This window comes from Corvus kubaryi, unplaced genomic scaffold (assembly GCF_017639235.1).
Source record: "Corvus kubaryi isolate FWS band 111438036 unplaced genomic scaffold, C.kubaryi_AGA036_p1.0 split3-73, whole genome shotgun sequence".
Lineage (NCBI taxonomy): Eukaryota > Metazoa > Chordata > Aves > Passeriformes > Corvidae > Corvus > Corvus kubaryi.
In genome coordinates this window covers 21831599-21852368 of record NW_024582091.1, presented here as the reverse complement: position 1 = coordinate 21852368, position 20770 = coordinate 21831599, and the positions used below count along the sequence as shown (strand labels likewise).

The window sequence follows — 20770 nt, the reverse complement described above, 5'->3', positions numbered from 1 at the left end:
AAGATTCTGAAAAGTCCAACTGCATAAAGTACACAATGTTTTTAATAAAATATCAACATTTTCATCATTTTTTCCATTAAAATACTGAAAAATAAAATAAGACTGCTTTATTCCACGTAAGCAGTGAGCTGATTGTCCTTCTGAGCTTTGGACTCTCAACAGCTGCTGGGCAACTGTGGGATTACTTTAAATAATAAACTTTCTCCCATCAAGGTAGTGATCAGAATGATCTACCTATTTAACAATGGCCAACAGTTCTTTTCTTGTGACACAGTAACATTTCTCAGCAGCAGTGTTTGAGTATAGCATGAAACTATGCTCTGTAGTTTCTGCACTCTTAAAATCATATTTTCCTGTCTCTAAAACCGTAATATTAGAGTCCAGAGGAAAGACAGTTTGGATTTGGTTTGGGATGTATTTTAGTTTGGGGTTTTTCATTATTTGTTAAGTTGTTTTAATAAATAAGATCAAAGCACTCTTAACTCCAAGTTTCCTATAAACTTTTTCACATGTTTACCCCAGCTGAACACATTCTTCTTCTGAGAGAAATAAGACAAGAACCTGCCAAGTTAGATAGAAGCTTGTGTAGCTAAAAACACCTTCCTCCACATCTCTTCATACCCACAGGCCATACACTTTACTGCTGGCACAAACCTCAGAAGAGCAAAATTGTCAGGACTCTGTTTAGCATTTTATCTGGAGATCTCCAATGATAACTTCAAATCTTTAAATTAACTCTTTCTTCTACATTAATGCTGAAATAACAGTAAAAAATTTCATATGGCAAGGAAGAATAATGGAACAAGGCAAAGTAAATACTTGGTAAAGCAGTATTCAGCCAGACATTCAACCCTGCAGCAGAAAAAGCTGTGGAAGGGTAGTAATGAAATATGGTCAAGGAAATGCAGCTCATTTGTCTTTTTGCAGTTGTCAATGAGAATATTGGTGAATGTAGTGACTGATAGATTTTTTTTTTTGACATATAATAATTTAAAATATTTTTTGAATGGAACTTAAGTTCATTTGAAAAGTTTTGTGCCACTTTGTGTTACTGAAGAAAGTGTTTGCATAAGGCAAAAAGGAAAATATTTGGTTGCTACTGAAAGAACTATTATAAATATATATAATGCTGTAATTAAGATAATGTTATTCTTTTAAAAATAGCCTAGCACTTTTAATAGATGTTTTAACATTAGTCTTAGTTCTGAAATAACCATTGTGTTAAAAAACTCTTACCTGTGAAGCAAACAAACCTAAATGGTTTTCTTAAAATGTGAAATTCTATTGAAAGGTAACTAATTTCTAAAAAATATTGAAAAACAATTAGTTAAGATAAGTAATTATAAAACATGGACTAAAAACATTTGAAAAATCAAAAGCACTGCAATCCTCCACATTTCCAGGTCACTAACACTGTAATTATGAAATATTGTACTTTGGATAGGGAATTTCAGAACTCATAAAGCATCTGAAAATCTTAGCATGCCCCTATTGCTTACCAGCCCTGATAGAAGTTTTTTTGAAATTTTGCATAACAGCACAAAAAATGTCTTCACCAATTGTAATATATTTCATCAATGCCTAGATTAACCCTTTTCCAGTTTTCCTCTCACTTTGCTTAACAGCTCAACTATCTTCAGGGTGACACCAAAGCAAATATTTTCTGGTTATCAGTGGGTTTATTTTCTCACAAAATACACAAAATGGGTTTCCATTGATTACTTCAATATCTGAGCTACATGAACACTAAACCTTAAACTAGTATTTTATTACTCCTTCAGCTTCTTGGTCTTTAAAATTATGGTTCAACAGGTGAATCATGGAATTAAAATCTCTTCTGGTTTGCACCTACTAAATATATTTCCGAAGTTACCCATGTGGGGAAGCTTTTGTAGAAAAGGTGCCTGATGAAATAGGGAAGTCAAATACAGAAGTAATGAAAACTCCTCTGCCTCCTCAGGAGTTCCCCTAATTAATCAGCAAAGAACTGAAAGCTCAGCATATCGTGACTCCTTAAAGCCAAGACCCAGAAAATCTACCTAGAGTTTTGTTGCAGTGCTGTAGCTTTAATCTAACTAAGAGATTAAGCTGTAGCAGAAATGGACTTCACTAGGCTCTACTGATTTACAGCACTGCTAACTGAACCCTGAAACACTGGCATAATTTCTTCCTCTTAAAAGTGTAGTGAAATGAAGTTGCTATTGGTCTCACACAGGTAAATCCTCTCTAAATGAAGATTGCCCTTACACCAAGAATATTGGTCCATGGCAAACAGAGGTGATGTCTTAACAAGTACCACTTCCACATCTTTAGCAGTTGCAGGGGGTTGTTGTGGGCAGGAGCATGTATATATCTACAGCTTCATTCACAGAATTTAGTTTATCCTTTTTAGGGTAGAAAATTCTAATGTTCTCTTTTTTCTGTCATAAATATGCTTGACTTTGCAGGTTCTTTGCTAAATTTCATGGTCTCTTGCTTGAAATTTTTGTTTTGTTTTCACGACTGCTTTGAAAATATTCGTGAAGATCACACCCTGTGAGAACAGATTCTTCCACCTTCACAGCCCTTTGTTATCCCAGGCTCACACTACTTGTCGGGAAGCAGATGGATAACCATTATGAGTCCTTCTATCAAAGACCCCTGATGCACCCTCAGGCACTTCTCCTGGCTTTTGTTAACGACAACTCCAGCAAAAGAAACATACTCCCACTTTTTTTTCTGCATTTGGGTCACCACAGCATGAAAACGTGTGTGTGTGTGTGCACATTCACACAGGGCTGTACTTGTAAAACCATTGTTACCTAGTTCCTTTGTTCAAGTCACAAAGAACACTTTGTGACATTCAAATTATTGCCAAAAAATAAGTAAAAGGACTTATCATCAAAAGTACAATAATCAATTGTTAATATGGGTGAGAATACTGCTGTTTACTTTTTAAAGTATATAACCACAGTGGAGTAGAAGACAAAGAACTCCTAATTTTCTATCCTTATAACCATCAGATGGTTTCTGGTGAGTAAACACCAGCTGTCTGTAGAAACAGAGTGGAGAAGGCTTCCAAAAACATGTGTTACATCTTTCTCATAAACTAGAAGATGACAGTAAGGACAATAATGGAAATCAGTATGAACAGAGTGCCTGTGGCCACGACAGCTAAATGCAGCAGCTTTATCCAAGTCAAGCATCTTCCCATCAATGAAAAGAGTGGAAAATACTCTGAAATGCAAGGCACACTCCTTACTTGAGAATAGGGTATAGTCTTACCTTAAGTTACAACAAAAGTAGTGTTTAATGAACATTGATGATCACAGAATGATACAAATCTACAGCTCAATTTGAAATCTCCAATGTCTAGACACAAAAGGTCACAAATGGACAACACTGAACACGCTCTGACTGACTAATGCTGATTTAATCTTTAAATGTGACTTTTCATTGTTTAGGCAGGTTTGAAAAGACATTAGGAAATCTGATTTAATGCATTTTTGAACACATTTTTCTTAGCTGTATCACAGTCACACAGTAAGCTTCTGCAGGCATATTGAATGTCGTGAATGATAGAGTCTGCCAAGATCTGAAGAGATAAGCCTTAATAGCACTCATATTTTATAGTCTTTCCTTCTCAAGGACATCCAAACAAATACATATAGCAGTACTGGAAGGAAGTCACATGTATCTTTCACAAATTTCCATTTTCTTCCCTCAGTTGCTTACAGATGAGGCATGCACAGGGCTTACCACTTCTCCTGAACTGACCCCATGCACACTTCCTTCAAGGCTAAGAAAAGATCAAATCTAGGCAAAAATAGATTATTTAACTATGTTTCTGCTTTTTATGTAAACATCATACTCAATATTCAATAACAAGCAAAGGGATTTAACTGAGCAAAGTCTTACAAAAAATAAAGCTATGCTTATTTTGTTGAATTATCAGATCATTTTGTCAAATGTTAATGATTTTGACTAGATTTGTATATGGCCTTTTTAGGGAAATGGTGTTTTTTCCATTAACCCTTTTCAATTCCTTTCTGTTATTTTTTCAACACTGATGGCCTTGAATTCATCTGCATTATTTTTCTCAAACCACCTCCATCCTGCTTATCAACTTTTTTCTTTCAACAACATGAAGAGAACACTATTGTCAGGACTATCTGGGAGCATGTCCAAGTAGTTCATTGACTGAAACATATCGGTACCTCAAGGTATGAAGGCAAGCACCAAAAAACTTAGCTTTGAAAATGGACTGCTTCAAAAGCACAATTGTTAAAAATCAACAAGACATACTCCCTCAGTACTTGATAATTTCTTTTTAAAAGAAGAGTTCCAAATTTGCCCTCAAGTTAGCTATGACCAGTCACTGGCCTTGCATTTGAATTTTGCGCATTAGTATTTTCCAAACTCAGCTTCAGAGAGTGAAACATCAAACTTTCATTGCTACACGGACTACAAGCATACATGGGTGCCTCATAACACCAGAGAAAATAGGCATTTCTAAGCAGTATATAAATACTTTTCCAAAATGCATAGTCGTTAATTTGAAAAGGTGGCTGGGGTAAGGTGTTCTTATCATTGGAATAAAAAACCCCAACCTTGTTAGTATAGCATACATGAAAGCTGTAAGCATTGTTGAACAGTAGAAGTCAGATAAACACAGAGGTTACAAGTTAGATTCCCTAGGGTTCGGTCCTGTTATTGGTCCTTAAGTGGCACAATATGAAAAAAGAATGATGAATTTTAATACTCAAATGCATGCTGATAATTTATTAAAAGTTCTGTATGACATTTTTTAACAATTATTAGCTATTAAAATTCATAATGAACATGTATGTTCCCATTAATGTATATAAAACCAAAAACAACTGTGATTAAGCATTTTAAAAGAAAATTAATTCCACTGTTTTAGAGTACTCTGTGTGCTTTTAATTTTCCTAATGTACCTTTTTACTCAAATTCTTAATGAATAACTAATATAGAACTTCTTTTAAAAATTTCCTTCTTTGTAGGATAAATGTTCCAAATAACAATGCTTTAGAAAATATTGCTTTAGGAAATAGTTTTCTCTTACAGAATATGTAATCTTCATGTTTGCTACTGTTATTTACATATATTTCTACATAGTACAATGTTTCTTATTGTGTTACAGCATTTGATCAGTGATTTGGTTCTGCTACTATTGAACTGCATTAACTATTAACTGCATTAATAGTGAGTATACTCTTCAACTAAAAAAAAAAAAACAACAAAACACCATCAATCAAATTATTTTTATCATGTTGAATTTGTTTTATAGTACATGCCTCCGTATTGTTAAGGCCAATAAATAAACATCAAATGTAGGTGCAAAAAACAGTAGTGTGACTTTAAAAGAGAATTGGGGAAAAAAATTTCTAGGAAAGACAGGTTCTGGAATTAGCATCTTTGCTAATGGTAACCTGCACAGATGGTTTGACTGGAAGAGCACTGTATTCAACATCACTATGGACCTAATCATGCAACCAGGAAGAATACTCTACCACCAATTCATACAGGCAATGACTATACCTAGGATAAACTGGCAAATATCCCTGAACTTTAACATAATTACTTAATTTTAGCATTAGAGAAATCTGAACCACTCTTTTTCTAAACAGCATCCTACAGCTTACAGCTTTGATTCTTATTTCACTTTGTACTAACATAGGCCACTGACCTGAACAGAAAGTTAGAGGATAGTCACACCTAAGGCATACTGCAAGTTATCTTATTTCAATACTTGATCCATAAATTGTAGTTTTGAATCATTATATATAAGAAACTTTACAGAGTTTCCTATCATCCATGGTGTAAGGATAAAAACACACTACCATAAATCAACTTGGCACTAAACTCTCAAGGACTGTACATCTCTGACAATCTCAGTAGTTGGTATTGACTGATGATCGAGCACTCACACTGAAAATAGAGGCAGAAATGGAAGAATTAATTGGTTTCCAAGTAAAATAACTGGTTTCGTCAAAGTTTTGCAATGTGAACAGTTGGGGCAGGACTGAATATATTTGCTTACATGCTTAAAAAAGTGAAAGTCAAATTTTATCATTGTGAGCTATGAGACTGAGATTTTCTTCTAAACGTTTCATGCTTACTAGTGTAATTATTTTAATTATGGACTCTTTGGTAAATCATGTCCTAATTGTGCAACTTTTAAATAACTGCATAAATGTGAGTTGATTGATATAGCTGACATATGTTTAGCTCTTGAGCTGATTGAAATAGCTGGTATATATTTAGCTCCTAGGGAAGGACAAAAGCCTAAATGGATAGCAAGCTCAATAATAAACTAATCCTTAATAAATTTACCCATACCTAATCATGTATATGTTTGATTTTTTTTAAAGAAAATTGTTTTACATTCAGTATCAGTTACCTTAGGACAAAAACCATTTTAAAGTAATAGCTCTTTCTATATGCAGAGAAATGTGACAATTTGAATTATTGTACTGGACATACATAAAGAGCTATGTATAAAGATGGCACATTCTTTCAGAGTGAAATAGTTCTGCACCTTTTGAAGCAAGCTTGATAAGCTTTATTCAATAAATTTCTGAAGAGTAAGTAATCAGTTAAATATATGTGTTCACAAACAAGTCCTTATTTACAGGACTAACTATGATTATCTATTGTGAAAACAAGCACCACCCAGTTGCCGGCAAGTGTTTAGCAGAATGAGTGAGTGGTCCCTGATTCAGCATTTTTGTATTCTCCTGTCAGGAAGAAACTGATGAGCCATTCATATATTAATCTTTCCCTTTTAAATTTCCATCTGAAAAAAAAAAAAGATTTCAATATGTGGTAATAAACACTAAAGCCTGGGGAGAAAACAAAAAACCCTACTCAGTCCACTCTGACTTCCTCCATCTTGCTGATTCCATGAGGGACATGGTTCATCTAGCCTAACTTAAGCCATCTAAGAGTTATCCAGCTTAAGTCAACCTTGTCTAATCCTTCTCCTTTTTTCACTCTCCAAATGCTCAGAGAAACCCTAAGGCATGGCTTAGACTAGAAGTTTAGTTTTAAGACAGAAATGAGGATTTCCAGATTTTTTACTTTTTCCATGGAGTTTCTCAGAAAGTTAGAAAAACAAAGACTTTCCAAAAAGGACCAGAAAAAAACATACTCAAACATACATCCCTCTTTCAGATAAGTAATCACTTTCCATTTCACCATTTAAAAATAAATAAAGAAAAAAACAAAGTGAGAGGAAAGGATCAAATAACACAAGGTACAAACATTTTTAAACCCCAACCAAACAAACATTTTTCTTTCAAAATAATTCTGCCACCCATGAAACCACCTTTTTCCATTTGTCCACAAAAATACGATATATATTGAAATCAGATAAAATGTTTTTAAATTTAGTAAACATCAGAGACACACAGCAAAATATAAAGAGAGAAGAAAAGAAGAGGGGAAAAAAAGTAATATAATTTGAATTTAAAAGGACATCAAGTCTCCCAAACAACAGATCCTGACAGCAAAATAGAAAAGCTCTTCCTGGACTGTTCTTCTGTCAGTTATTAAGCCTTATACAAGAATTAGTGACTGTAACAAACAAGTTTTTTTCATGATGGAAAGCTGACAGATGTTTTCAACATTCCTAGTCCAATTGACTTTCAATCCAAATAACAATTTTCTTGAAAAAATGAGGTTTTAAAGAGTCTGTGAATGGAAATATTAATATAATAAAACACACATTCAGTTAATGTGAATTAATGTATCTCTCCAAAACCTAAATTCTCTAAGACCCATAAATGAATTTACCTTCCAGTGCATTGATAACAGAAAAGTTTACTGTGAATTAAGAACAAACTTTGTGATCTAAATGCTACACTGTAGCTGTGCTTTAAACTACCCCTACCGTAGACTCCACTCACAATACCAGCAGGGAACCTCTTTTTCTATACCCCCAGGCAGAAACATCTGGAAATGGAAACACTTTAAAAAATATGTTATCTAAAAATATGTATTTCAAAGCAACCTACCAAACACATTCCTAGATGAGTAACTGTATTTCAATAGCATTTTGGATTAGAAGAATAATGTTCAAGGAAATCTGAATCATGAGTGATCCAAGTCACTTGCAAATTTTGATGCAAGCACAGCTTTGCAGCAATGTAAAAAGAGCAGTCTTGACTTGAGCATTGCACCCATTTGTCACTTCTAATTTTTGCCTAAAGGAAAACAAAAAGCATGGTGCTTTTAATTCATTAAGAAGTACTTTTTAATACCATTTAGATTATGTTTTTGAGTTTGCTTAGTGTTTTACATAGCATTACTATACCACCTACTTTATCCAAATCTGGCTGAGTTCCAGTATTGGAATAATCATTGTCACATGTTTGTTCTGTATTCTTTGCATTACTGAAAGCTTTGGCTGTTTAAATTGAAGGTGCCCAAGAAAATTATTATTGTATGATATAGGAAGCAAAGGACTCAGGGGGGAAATGGGGTGGGAGTGAGGACAAGAAAGCGGGGAACACAGCATGGATGGCACAGGACACGCACAAAATTATAAGTATTAATATGACAGTGATCTTTGATTCTCCATATTCCAGTTCAGATGTGACAGCATAATGACATTATGTCATTATGTTATCATGTTGTTTAATCTAATCTTCCAACATACATTACAGCATAACACCATAAAAAGCTTATTCAGGAAAAATTAATTTGCCTTGCAGATTAGGGAATATGGAAATAAGGCACCTTTTAGTTTCTCTTTTGCATTATTGACATACCTTCTAGTAATTGTTCCTCTGAAAGAGATTAAAGAGGATGAAGGTTAAAACTCAGAAACAGACAAGGTAAATACATTAAGTAGGGGACAAAGACCTGCTTTATTTACAATGACTACAAAATGTTTGGTTTGCTTTTTTCCTAAATCGAGGGGATTTTCTCTGGTATAAAATAAATACCTAAATAAATGGGGGGGGGGGGGGAACCCTAAAGCTAAATTAATAAAACTAAACTCTAATAGTCGAGTTTAGAAAAAATCTCTTTTTCTCTAGTTTCTTATCTCTGGTGGCAGAAATCATTTTATTCAGCAATCACATTTAAACCAGAGGTATTACTTGAACTTTGCATCTCTTCAAAGGACAAGTAGCAGTCAGTAAGAAGCAAGTTATCAGTAAGAATAAGTTATCAGTAAGAATAAGCAGTCAGTAAGAATACAAGCTATCAGACAACTGTGTGAAAATCATTTTACGAAACTAGTGGTGTTCCAAACACTGGGTGAAAGGATCTGGGGATATTCCAGAAAGCCCACACGGATAAAAGCTTTCTTAACCTACCTTAAATCTTGATAATGCAATAATGAGTCTTTTAAAAGGATAACTCTAATTCCCCTATCTACTGCAATAAAGACTGTATATAGCTAATCTGCTTTGCCCTTTCAATTAAACTCGTCCAGGACGTTCTATGTAGTCAGCACCCTGAATGAGTCATTAAAATTCTCGTTCTGTAAGAGTTGTGTGCAGTGCACCGTTGTTTCTAAATTCCATTAAATCCAAACGGTCTTTATCGCCCCATGACCACTGTGACTTCAATCAGCCAATTTAATTACCTTACAAAATTGTCAGCAGAAGCAGCAAAGAAAAACAGGAAGGGTTGTGACGTTATCAAATTGAAATCTTCCTCTGTGCTGTTTAATCTAGACCAGTCAATAACAATGCTTCTCACCTCCTTGCTGCCTTCCCGAGGCTCTTAACCTTACTCTTCTTTCAAAGATTTCTGTTGTTGTTTATAAGACTGATTTTGAACTCCTCTTCGTGAGAATGTTAACAGATACTGAAAGCTTCTTGTCCTTGGCAGTAAATCTTTCATTGACTCTGAAAGCTGGGCTTGCCAAGACACGGACCCCTGAGAGCTGCCATAAAAGTTTGGCTTGCAGATTGTCATTGCACTCTTGATCTGAAGGCAGACTGCCTTCCCCACTAAAACAAGATGTGTACACTTTTTTGTTTCTCTCAAATAGAGGCAGAAACCTTACCTCCTTTCACTAAAAGGGTGTCAATGCAAAATCCAAAGGAAAGTACACATCCAGGAGGGTTAATGCAAGTCCCTTAAGAAAGCTCTACTTGATCACCCAGCAGGTATTTTTCACTTGACCTTGTCTCATACACATATGCACAGAACTAGTTCCCACTGCTGTGTCATGACTTCGCAGGTTTTAATTGCTACAATTTTTAAATGGTCTCCTGAATCCCAGAACCGCGTGGTTTGACACCCACTGTCAGCTGCACAGGCAGTGGACACAACGAGCAAGCCTCTTGTCTGGTTTTGCCTCGCTCGAGCTCTTAAAAACAATTACATGGAGATAAACTCAGTCTGTTTGAGACAAAGGAGCTCAGCTAAGAAGCATGGCAGATGAAACCCGTGCTAAATCTTCACAGAGGAAGGAAGACTCAAGCGCCTAGCAATTCCCCTCTCGGGCTTCCCACAAAGGAGTTGAAAAATGAGGGGAGGGGTTTTCCTAAGTCACAAAGAGTACATGATTTTATAATGTTTGATTTGCTATATTTATTATTCTATGTAGGGCAACAGGAAAGTGCTGGGCTTCATGAGGACTTGGTGTGGTGGATTTTTAGGGAAAAAAAATTTTAAATAGTCAGTAGTAAGAAGTGTTTCTGATAAAAGTTCAAAACTCTTCCTCTTTTCCTTGGAAAGTTTTTCCTGTCTCTCTCTTGACTTTCTTTTGCTTTTAACCTGGAAGAAGCCACATGCGTGCACACACCCTTCCTTTAAAGTTCATTGAAACACAAAACATTCAGCTCCCTTTCTCATCTGCTTCAAGTCAGGCAACTCCAAAGGAACAAAAAGTCAAAACTACAGGTGTGTGCCTCTACTATTCTTTACTCGTCTTGAATGTCCTGAAGAAAATAAAACATCATACAAAGTGGGTTAACACTTATCAGGCAATTGGCCCCCCTGCATTGGAGGTCTTTAGTCTTTCACCACGCTTCCACGAATAATGAGAGCAAATCCAGTGGCCAGACCTCTTTCACCTTCCCGTCACAGGTCTCTCTTCACACCTTTGCTATAAGAAAGACGAATTGCTCACAGCAGTAGATACAAGGCCGGAAATGGGCAGTTTAAATAAAAGAGGGCATCTTAGAGCGCTCCAGATTTCAAAGAGCTGACAATCAAGCTCTATATAGTAGTAGTAGGTGGGGGGGAAAGGGGGTTTAAATAGCTCTTTGGGCAAGACAAGGGGTTTCTGAAACACAGGTGAGTAATTACTGGTGTTTGACATCTCTTATTGGCTTGTTAATTCAGCATTTCGGGGACAAGGTGCTGAGATGTCCTCAGGAGGTTAAGGCAGACCTACGACAAGGCAGCCCGACGTGCCCCGCTGCCGTGGGTCTGCGCTTACAAAGGAGCAGTGAATCGGAAAGCTGCGAAATGTGATCCCCGATAACGTAACGGATGTGCCGGCGGTCACGTATTTTGGCTTTTGTTCGGTGCCAAGTGATAAGGAAAAGGTTTCCATCACACTTAGCACAGCAGGGAGACAAATACTAGGCTGCTGATTTTCTCCCTCGTCAAGGTGGGATGTATCCTTTTATCCGCATCAATGGTTTAGGACTGTTCCCATTTGACACCCTCGAGTACCGTATACACAAACCTCGCCTTCAGCATTCCCTGGGCTCGTTTGTGGGAAACTGCTCAGAAAGGGAAAGGGAAGGAGCTTGGTGCCATGCCCCATGAAGCAAAGTGTCATTTAGGAAGGGTGCGTGGTGTGATGCCCGAATACCGCGTTGCCCAACTCCAGCAGCAGCAACAGGCTGGTGTCCAGATGCCTTGCTTAGTGTCGCTGGGGAGGGAGCGGTGCCATCGCACCAGCCTCTCTCCGTGTTTGCTCCATAAGGCACAGACAGAAATAACCTCCCGAATTTGACAAATAACCCAGGCGGTTCGACTTCCCTCTGTGGTTGCTAAAGGTAGCTTTAGAGAGAGAGGGAGGGAGAGAAAGGACATGCTGGCTAGTCCCAACAATGAGAGGAGCCGTGGGAAGGACAATGCGAATCCATGGTGGCTAATTTGCACAGGAGGAATGAGGGGGCTGCAGCTCTGGCAGGCTTCAAGCTCTCCCCTGTTGCCATAGCACTGCTGGCTGAGGAGGAAGAGCGGGGGCTGGCAGGCTGCCTTCTGGAGGGAATCTCCTCAGCTCTCGCTTCTCCTCGGGAAGGACTCCACGGCATGCCGTCCTCCTGGTCGCAAGGACATCCCGAAGGGACCGCTAGAACGGGAACCCGGAGGGGGCGGTGGGGAATTCCCCCTCAGAAATAACCAAAGTTTTTCCACAGCTCACTCGCTGCTCCTTCCCTCCACCCTGCCATGCCCTACACGGAGACAGAGATGTCAGCCTTTTGAGGAAGGCGTGGAGGAAGTTCTCTCGTGGTCACAGACAGAGTGGCTTAGCCTGGACTAAGCTACGTCCAGACTCCTTTAAAACAGAGATGTGCATCAGGCCCGGATGAGCAGGGCAAAGGTCTTCCTGCTCTTTTCACGTCTAACATTCTCCACAACAAAATAAACTTACCATCTGCTCCCTACCTACTTAGAATGTTCAGTGATGTTTTGGAGACAATTCTTTTAAAAGATAGGGAAAAGCAGGCAGAGATGCAGAAACGGATTTCTACTTCGCTTCTACAAACAGTGGAGTGAGCACAACTCGTTGGCCAGCTGTGTGACCAGGATGCAGTTGGGAAGCGAAGTTAGCCCAGTAAAACACAGGCACGCACCGCCATGTCACTGGGTAACAGAGACCCGCTGCATCACCTTTCATCCTCGGGATTATTTATTGCTGTAGCTCTTGCCAAGCCGCTGCTCTCTAGGGCTGTCTCCAGAGGTACACTGGACTAACAACTCAGAGGGGATGCCGCTCCAAAGAAGGAAAGTCCACCTCTTGCTGGTGCTGTGACCAGGAAGATGTTTGTTTACATAGCTTCACCTGAAAGTAACTGAGGCTCCTAGAGACAGACTCTCGGCGCCCGTGGAAAGACAGCCGGCCAGTGCCAGATTACAGGCATCCTAACGCTAAATTCACGGCCATGATTATGGATCAGACTGATTGCAAAATAGACCCCACAATGATATACGGACCCGTTTAGCCATGTCCAAAGAAACAGGCATTCCTGAGGATGGTTGCTAAGAGCAACGTGCCTTAAGCACCACCTTTAGACCAGATGGAAGCAGAAAAAAAAAAAAAAAGGGCTGGTAGGAACTCATCACACGAGATCGGTAACAGCCTGGTGACTTTTTAATCATTACTCACCTTCCCCTTCACATAAAAGTGTGTGCGGGGGTGCTGATTTAAACTAAAATAGATACAAACCAAGGCATTATTCCCAGGCAAAGGCAAGAGATTTCAGTGCCCCACAGAAACGGATGCAGTGGCTGCCACAGTTTATCGCTGACAGCGTGAATGCGGGAGATCCGCTCTTCCTCCCTCCACCCATGCTCTCGGCAGGCACAGAGGGTGCCGCTTGTATGGGGAAGCAATTTTCCGCCTGTCCTCTCCGCCGCGCCCCCGCCGCGGTGCGCCCGCGATACCCGAGCGACCAGGAGGAGGCTGATGCGGGGCTCCCATCATAGCTCGCCCCGGACTAGCACCGAAGGACTGCCCCAGCCGCACAGCCCCCTTCGGACCTGCTTTCCGAACTTTCTGACCTGCCCTTCCTCACTGCAAAACTTCTGTAGGGGATGCAGCGGCTGGAATTTGTCCCTCGCTTGCTTGCTTAGACACACGAACACGCGCGCATGCACAGGCAGAGCTCTAAAGGCTAGTGCCCTGGTCCAGCTGGGATAGCTTTTAAAGTGGAAACCCTCTCTGTTCTTGAAATGTCATTCTGATCTACCTTTTTTTCCCCCGGGAGAGGGGGGAACTCCTGCAACTTTCGTCGCATAGGAAATCTGTGCTTTTGAAAGGTACCGCAAAAGCTCTTTCCCGAGCACCGCTCAAGACGTAAACCATCTCTTCTCTAACCCTAAATGCCACTCAAGTGTCAAGCAAACAGACAAACACTTCAAGGGAAATCAGCCCGAAGGTCTCAAATCACAGAGTCGCGCCCGCACGGGATCGGCTCGGGGGGGATCAGAGACGGGCGGCCGAAACTTAACAACTACTTGACAGATTTTTAACTGATCAAGCACTGTATTAGCCATGCTTTCCCCTACTACGGAAACAATAAAGCAAAACAATGGAAACAATTACGAGGAAGCCACGCAAGCTGCACAGAGCCTTAGGCAACCGCGTTTGCCAGTCTTTTTTCTATTGTTATTATAATTATCGTCATCATCGTGCCGTTACTACGGCTACAATGAGCTGCAGAGACAGAAAAAAAAAATCACACAGCAATTCATCCCTCCAGATGCAAAATAAAGAGGGACTTCGCTGCCCGACTCCGGCAGCACGTCCCAGCTCTCCCCCAGCATCCCCTTCTGAGTCAATCCTACGTATATCACATTCAGGTTTAAACGCACAATGAAAAAAGTGTCGGGAAATCTTACCAAATCTTAATACATGTGTGGTTCCTTGAGAATATCCAATCCACAGTAAGCAAAGAAGGAGTCTAATGGTGCATCTGAAGACTGAATTAGTTACAATAGGGGAAATAATCTTCATGATGTTTCTATGCACACACGCGCTGCCTTACTTCCCCCTTCTAAGCCGTCAGGTTTCCCGGTAGGGTGAGAATGAGGATACGTAAACTGATGGCCCTCAGACACGATCACGGCATGGTCACAGAGAGAGCAGAGAGTCTACGCTTCCCAAACCCATTAGCAATCCCTGCATGTTCTTCATTCACTGCGCCAAGGAGCAACCTTCAACTGCAAGGAATGGTGGGACATCCATGTTAGTCGGGGGAGAATCCTTGAGAAATCCAAACACACACAATGTCCAGCCGAGTAAACCTGGGAGGCAAGAAAGGAGGAAAATCAATAGGTAATCCAGCTCGAGAAACCGCTGAGGTACCGCCACATAGCGAGCACCCGCCGTTTCACTGGCGAAGCTTTTGCCGTGCTCCCATTCTACTGCACTGCTGCACAGCTTCTGACGCGAAGCCAAGATTAAGTGAGAGAAATTGAGATAGCTTTTCTCTGCTTAAGGCTGCCTGCCAGACAGCCTTCCCAGTTTCTATTATGCAACCGATCTGATCGCCCAGCGTTGTCGGAGTTAAAAAAAAACAGCACGGTTTTATTTACGTGCTTCTTATTGTTATTAGTTATTCAGTTGTTCTGAACAATAGCTGGGGGGGGGCGGGGGGGTGCTGCTAGAGGGGAGAAGGGACTCGGATGTGTAAAAATCAAATCCTGTATTTTAATAGTTGACTGCTTGGCTCGAGATCACTTAGCTTAAGAGTTGTGAAAGAGAAGGCTGACAACAAAGTCATGCAGGTTATCAGAGTAACGTTCAGGTTCGGGGGAAAAAAAGATAATGATATTTGCAATCAGTAACTGTTATTCATTTTAATGCATGAAGTAGGATAAATGCTATGGCTTGTATACTGACTGTCCTAGGAACTTGCTCCAGACCCAGTGATAACAGAGCACAAGGCAGCTTTTGCAAGGTAACAGGAATCGGCAGCACTGGAACAACCTTGTTGAATGCACAGACCTGTTTCGCTAAACTTGCTTGAAATTGCAGTGTTGCTTGAAAGACAGTAGCTTCGGGATTTACTACTTTATGACTTTCACTTTATTCTTGCACTCTCTTATTTTGCATTCTGCTTTCCTTTCACTCCAGTATTATAGAAATGTTGCTGTTCCTCCCTGTACTATGATCTATGTAGTTTGTCATTTTGCTGTCCTCAGTGAGAACAACAGCATTTCCCAGTTTGATAATGGGATACTGAGTTTGTATCTGCAAATGCAGCCACAGACTTTTGGTTTTTGACCAGGTGTTCCAAAGAAGATAAACCCATTCTGTGGACTACTTCAGATTTTCCTTGGAAATGCAATTAGTTGTGTGCCTGCACCCACTGAAATACATTAAACCAGGACTGTCAGACTTTGCAAACTAAGTCAAGATTTGCTGAACCTACTTGAGCTTTATTACAAACACTGAAATATAATTCCTATACTTCCCATCAGGAAAATGAAATAATTTTATTCTACATTCTGCCTACAGACATCTTTTGTTTCCTTTATCTCACTCCCTTGCTTTCCATTAATAAAGAAAATATCACTGCGAGGCTTCCCCCACAGATACATACAGAAAAACATAGAATAAACCTGACTTTACAGAAATAAATACCAATGATGCCAAGCTAATGAGAACACTCTGTGGAATCTATCAAAAGCAGAGCATGGCAGAGGTGAGCTACAGCTTATTCTTAAATAACATCTGTGTGCTGTAGACCTGTAAATAAGTAACAGCAGCATTAGGATTATAACCTGTAGTGTGTGTGCTCTGTACCCCTAGAAGTGTTAGCAATTCACAGTAACTTTTTATCATTTTGCCTTACTGATTTCCTCTGCACACTTTTACTTAAAACACTGTAAAATGCTGATGAAAAAAAATGTACATTCTGCGAGGGTATTATTAAACATCATTGATTTTTTCTTTTCCTTAAGATGGAGGCATAACTGCAGTGTCAAAAATAAGTATCATGAATGGCTAGTTCTGCAGTCTAGCAGGGAATTCAATCAGACGATTTGACTATTGGAGCACTTTAAAAAGAACACCTAGTGTTAAAAGCAAGGATATCTAGCGACTCCTTCAGTTCACACTTAGAATATCTCCCAGTAAAAATGCAGAGAGATGCTTTTTCTTCTATTTACTATTTCATTTGTTCTCTTCTACTCGTTTATATTTTATCTTAGTCCAAGGAGAAATAAAAACCAACCCATGTGAATGCTATGAAAGTTCATTGCCTCCCTCCCTGTTGCTGCTGAAATAAAGGATATTAGACATCTTTAGACACTTTTTTAATTGTGAATGCTCAGATGCAGCTTGCTGTCTAACCGGATTTTTTTATTTATTTAATTTAGTTTTGGGGAGGAGTTTTGAAAATATAATATTCGTCGTCAGCTTTAGCACATTAAACAAGACATAACTTTGGACAAAGTGACTCCTGTTATGAGTTTGATTTTCTAAGGTCTCTCTCTCGAAAAAAAAATACAGCCACATGTAATCTCAGCCCAACAGAACACCTAACTCACAGAGGCGTTTAGAACTGGAATCGTAAAACAACTTGTTCTTAATTCCTGTTACTATTAAACACTCAGCAGCCCACGCTGCAGCCCCTGGTCTGACGCCTGAGGCTCACACAGAGTTTCCTTCCCCCCGCGCCAGCCCCCGCCGCCGGCGGCGGCTGCGGCCTCAGCACCGCGGACAGCGCCCGGGGCGGCCCGGGCGGCCCCTTCAGCACCGCGGACAGCGCTCCCGGCCGCCGCCCCCGCTTCAGGCGTCCACACGCCTGGGGGTTTTTACCCTTTCCAGTCATTTCGCAGTGCGGAAAGGAAATTAAAATCTGTTATCGGCTTCTTTAAAGATATATATTATACCCTCTATTATGTTAGCTAGCCAGCTATTTTATGGCATTTTATGGGTTCAGAAGAAGTACCGATGTCCTCCTTATCTACTATCAGACATCGCCTAATGCTCTCTGTTAACATCCCTCCCCCCTTCTTTCAAACCCTAGCTCCCACCTTGGAGAAAAGTCGTAGTTAACCCAGAAATATTTTCTCAAGAATACGAGTCCCTTATATTAAAAAGAAAATCTTACAAGACATCAGATGTTTAGAACTCACTAAATATTTGGTGACTGAAGATCACTTACAGGCTATATAATTGACTAAAGCCTCAGTCTTCCCCATCCTAGATTCCTTTTCTGTTATTTGGACTTTAACTTCACTTCTTCGTGAAAAAGAAAAAGATACTTTTGTGCACCCTCCAGAATGATTTCAACATGAAAACAAGTAAATATTCTTAGTGCCTTTCATATTTCTTTCCCTGTGAGATGTACAATTCAAAGTCTGGAAATCCCTAATAAAATGTCATACTAGATAAGCTGGTCTTCTGTTTTGGGAGCTTGTCACCACTGTTACACAGCTCTTTTCATATTAAAGTCTGTATGAAACTGCCTTCTACACTTCAGTGATCAGCAACTGGGAAATCTACAATTCCTTGGATATATGTTTTGATTTGTTTGGTCATCTATTGTAGACATGGTGGTAACACATTTCTAATACACAAGGGCATCTCTAATACACAGGACTGTGTTCAAGTGTAGCTGATATGAAAAATAGTAATCCAGCTATAGACAGGGAAAGAAGAAGAGACAGTCTGAGGCCTTACATCTTTTCTGGATAATAAAAACCCACTACACTTTCAGCTGCGTGTCAGGTATAAATGGTGTACACTATATACATAATGTTTCATTTGGAAAGTGGAGATACGTGATTCTGATTACCTTACTATATCAGGAGCTTTTTCCATCAGATCTAATTTTTATGTGCTGTTATCATTATAAAAGTTAACCCAGTTCCAGCTAGCTGCCACCTACTGGGATGTATAGTTTTATCATATTACTTTAAAAAGGAATGGGCTTTTATTTTCAGGTCATAGCTGTACCTCTAAGAACAGATAGTGAGGTTTTTATATCATGTAATCTACTATTTTGACCTCTCACAACAACAGCTGATATAAATTTAACGTAGGTATAACATATGGTCCCCCAAATGTTTCTCGGACATTTTTCGGCAAATCCTTGCAAACGTTTCAGATTCACATGCGACCACAGTCCTCCTGCTGTTGCAATCTGGTGTGAGGAGAGCCACAGCTTACCACAGCACCTGACCAGCATCTCCAGATCTCTAGAAACAAGTATTTCAGCTTTGCTGACAAAGCAGTAATACAGACCTCCCTTCTAAAATGTTTGCCAAAGTATTCAAATGAATGTTGATATTATAATTTAAAAACACATCGCAGCCCACTGGCATTTCACTCCCACCAGCTATAAGAAAAAACCCCGTAGGTCCTTCTCTGTTTGTTATTATCTCAGTCCAAATTTACAACCAAGTTTCTGCTGCACCAATGATTAATGACATTTTAGGATGGTAATTAATTTTTAGCTAGTGGAAAGACTTGTATTCTAATTAATGAAGCGAGTGTGCAATAGACTTTCTTGTTCAGGCACTTTTGAGTATCACAGCAATGCACTTTCCTAGCAAGTTTTAAGCAGCAAAAACAAATACTTGTGACATGATCTACAGATCAGCCTTTGGCCCCTTCAGTTTCTGTAGGGGTTGGGAAAGCTCTACAGGGTTTTGGGAGGAAAATGATGATGCTTAATGTTTTTCATGCTGTATTCCCTCAAAAGTTTCTAAGGAGAATGTGAAGAGAGGTTTTCATTACAATGTATTCATTCCTTCTCAGTGCACGCACGGCTCTTGCAATCATGCCTCCACTCCGTAGGCAGGAATGTCTCTTGCTTTCCACAGTGTCAGCGCCCTGGCTACTTTAGCGATGGATGGTCACCCAAAGAATGCTGATTTTGTTCAGAAATAAGTGACAGGGTTGCCTATAAGCTGAAAGGAGGATTGGCTGCGCCGTACGGTGGGGGCCGGGTAGGGGCAGGAGGAGACCTTACGGAAGTAGAGATTGTTGTCCACCCACAACTCTAGCGAAGTTAGAGCCTGTTTCTTACCTCCGCTCCCCCAGGAGAGCGGGGGGCACATCCTCAGTGCAGCCGGTTCAGCCTCCCTGAGCCCGGCTCGGGAGCAGCGCTCTGGCTGCGGGAGGGAGTTCCGGGTACCAGGCAGGTACCGGGCAAGGGGCTTGGGGGGGGCTGCGCTTCCCTGGCCTCTCGCTCCCTCTTCCCACACCTCCACTTTCAGCATGGGGACAGCGGCAGCTCTGACGATGCGGAGCAGCGATGGAGGAACAGAGGAAGGCGACAGGTTTGCCTTTCCCACAGTGAGGGACAGACCCGGGCGGCAACAGCGCTCGGGTCGGCCAGCTCGGCGCCCGCCTTTGCCCTGAGACACCCGGTCAAGAGCCATCGTGGTGTACAGCTCTCGGCAAAACGCGGCCACGGTGCATCCCCCGCCACCCCCGGCCTCCCCCCCCGCCCCCCCGCAGCCCCTCACTGGCATGCAACCCCTCCGGCCGTGGCGGCCAGCCGGAAACCCCGGGACATCCTCCTACCTTGAGTTGCGGGAGGGGAATCGGGGAGGGAGAGGAAGGCGGAGGCGGGGGAGGAAGGGCGGTGGCAGGACGCCGGGGACAGCCCGGGCTGCGGTGCAGCCGGCGTCCGGGCACCACTGGCGGCGGCGGCAAGCGGCGCCCGAGCGAGGGAGGGAGGGAGGGAGGAGGGAGAGCGAGAAGGAAGGAGGGAGGGAGGGAAGAAGGGAGGGATGGAGGGAAGGGAGGAAGGAGGGAGATCCGCCTCCCTTCGGGAGCGCTGCACAGCGCCCTTTAAAGGAGCAGAAACCCGCTTTCTCTACGGCCGCCACTGCCGGCTCCCCACACCAGCAGGTCTCGCCGCTGCCCGCCGGCCACCGGTGGCCGCAGGGCTTTCCCCCCGCGCCGTCGCCCGAAGAGCCCGAGCTCGCCGGACAGGGAGTTTTCATGGCATTAAAAGTCCAAGCTCCTAATTGGGGTCCCCGAGCCCCATTTTGTGAACGCGGAGGAAGTGGGGGTTGGATCCTGCCGCCTGTGAAACAGCTTCAGAGACCCCTGCCCGTCCGCATTTTTACCCGTGCGGAGTGAGCGGAGTGCTCCTAC

General features: G+C 41.2%; 1 protein-coding gene across 6 annotated transcripts in view; it reads right to left on the bottom strand.

Moving 5' to 3' along the window:
* GRIK2 (glutamate ionotropic receptor kainate type subunit 2) overlaps positions 1-20345 on the bottom strand; it is a 368787-nt gene extending 348442 nt beyond the window's left edge. For all 6 annotated transcript variants that reach the window (XR_006014304.1, XM_042017417.1, XM_042017416.1 and 3 more), the window contains exons 1-2: positions 20192-20345; positions 14548-14952 (exon numbers count right to left, since the gene is read on the bottom strand). Coding sequence is in view for 5 of the 6 variants with exons in the window: in XM_042017417.1 (XP_041873351.1) it covers positions 14548-14662 (115 nt within the window). In the remaining variant the exon portion in view is untranslated. The remainder of the gene's footprint in view (positions 1-14547; positions 14953-20191) is intronic.
* Positions 20346-20770: the final 425 nt, after the last annotated feature.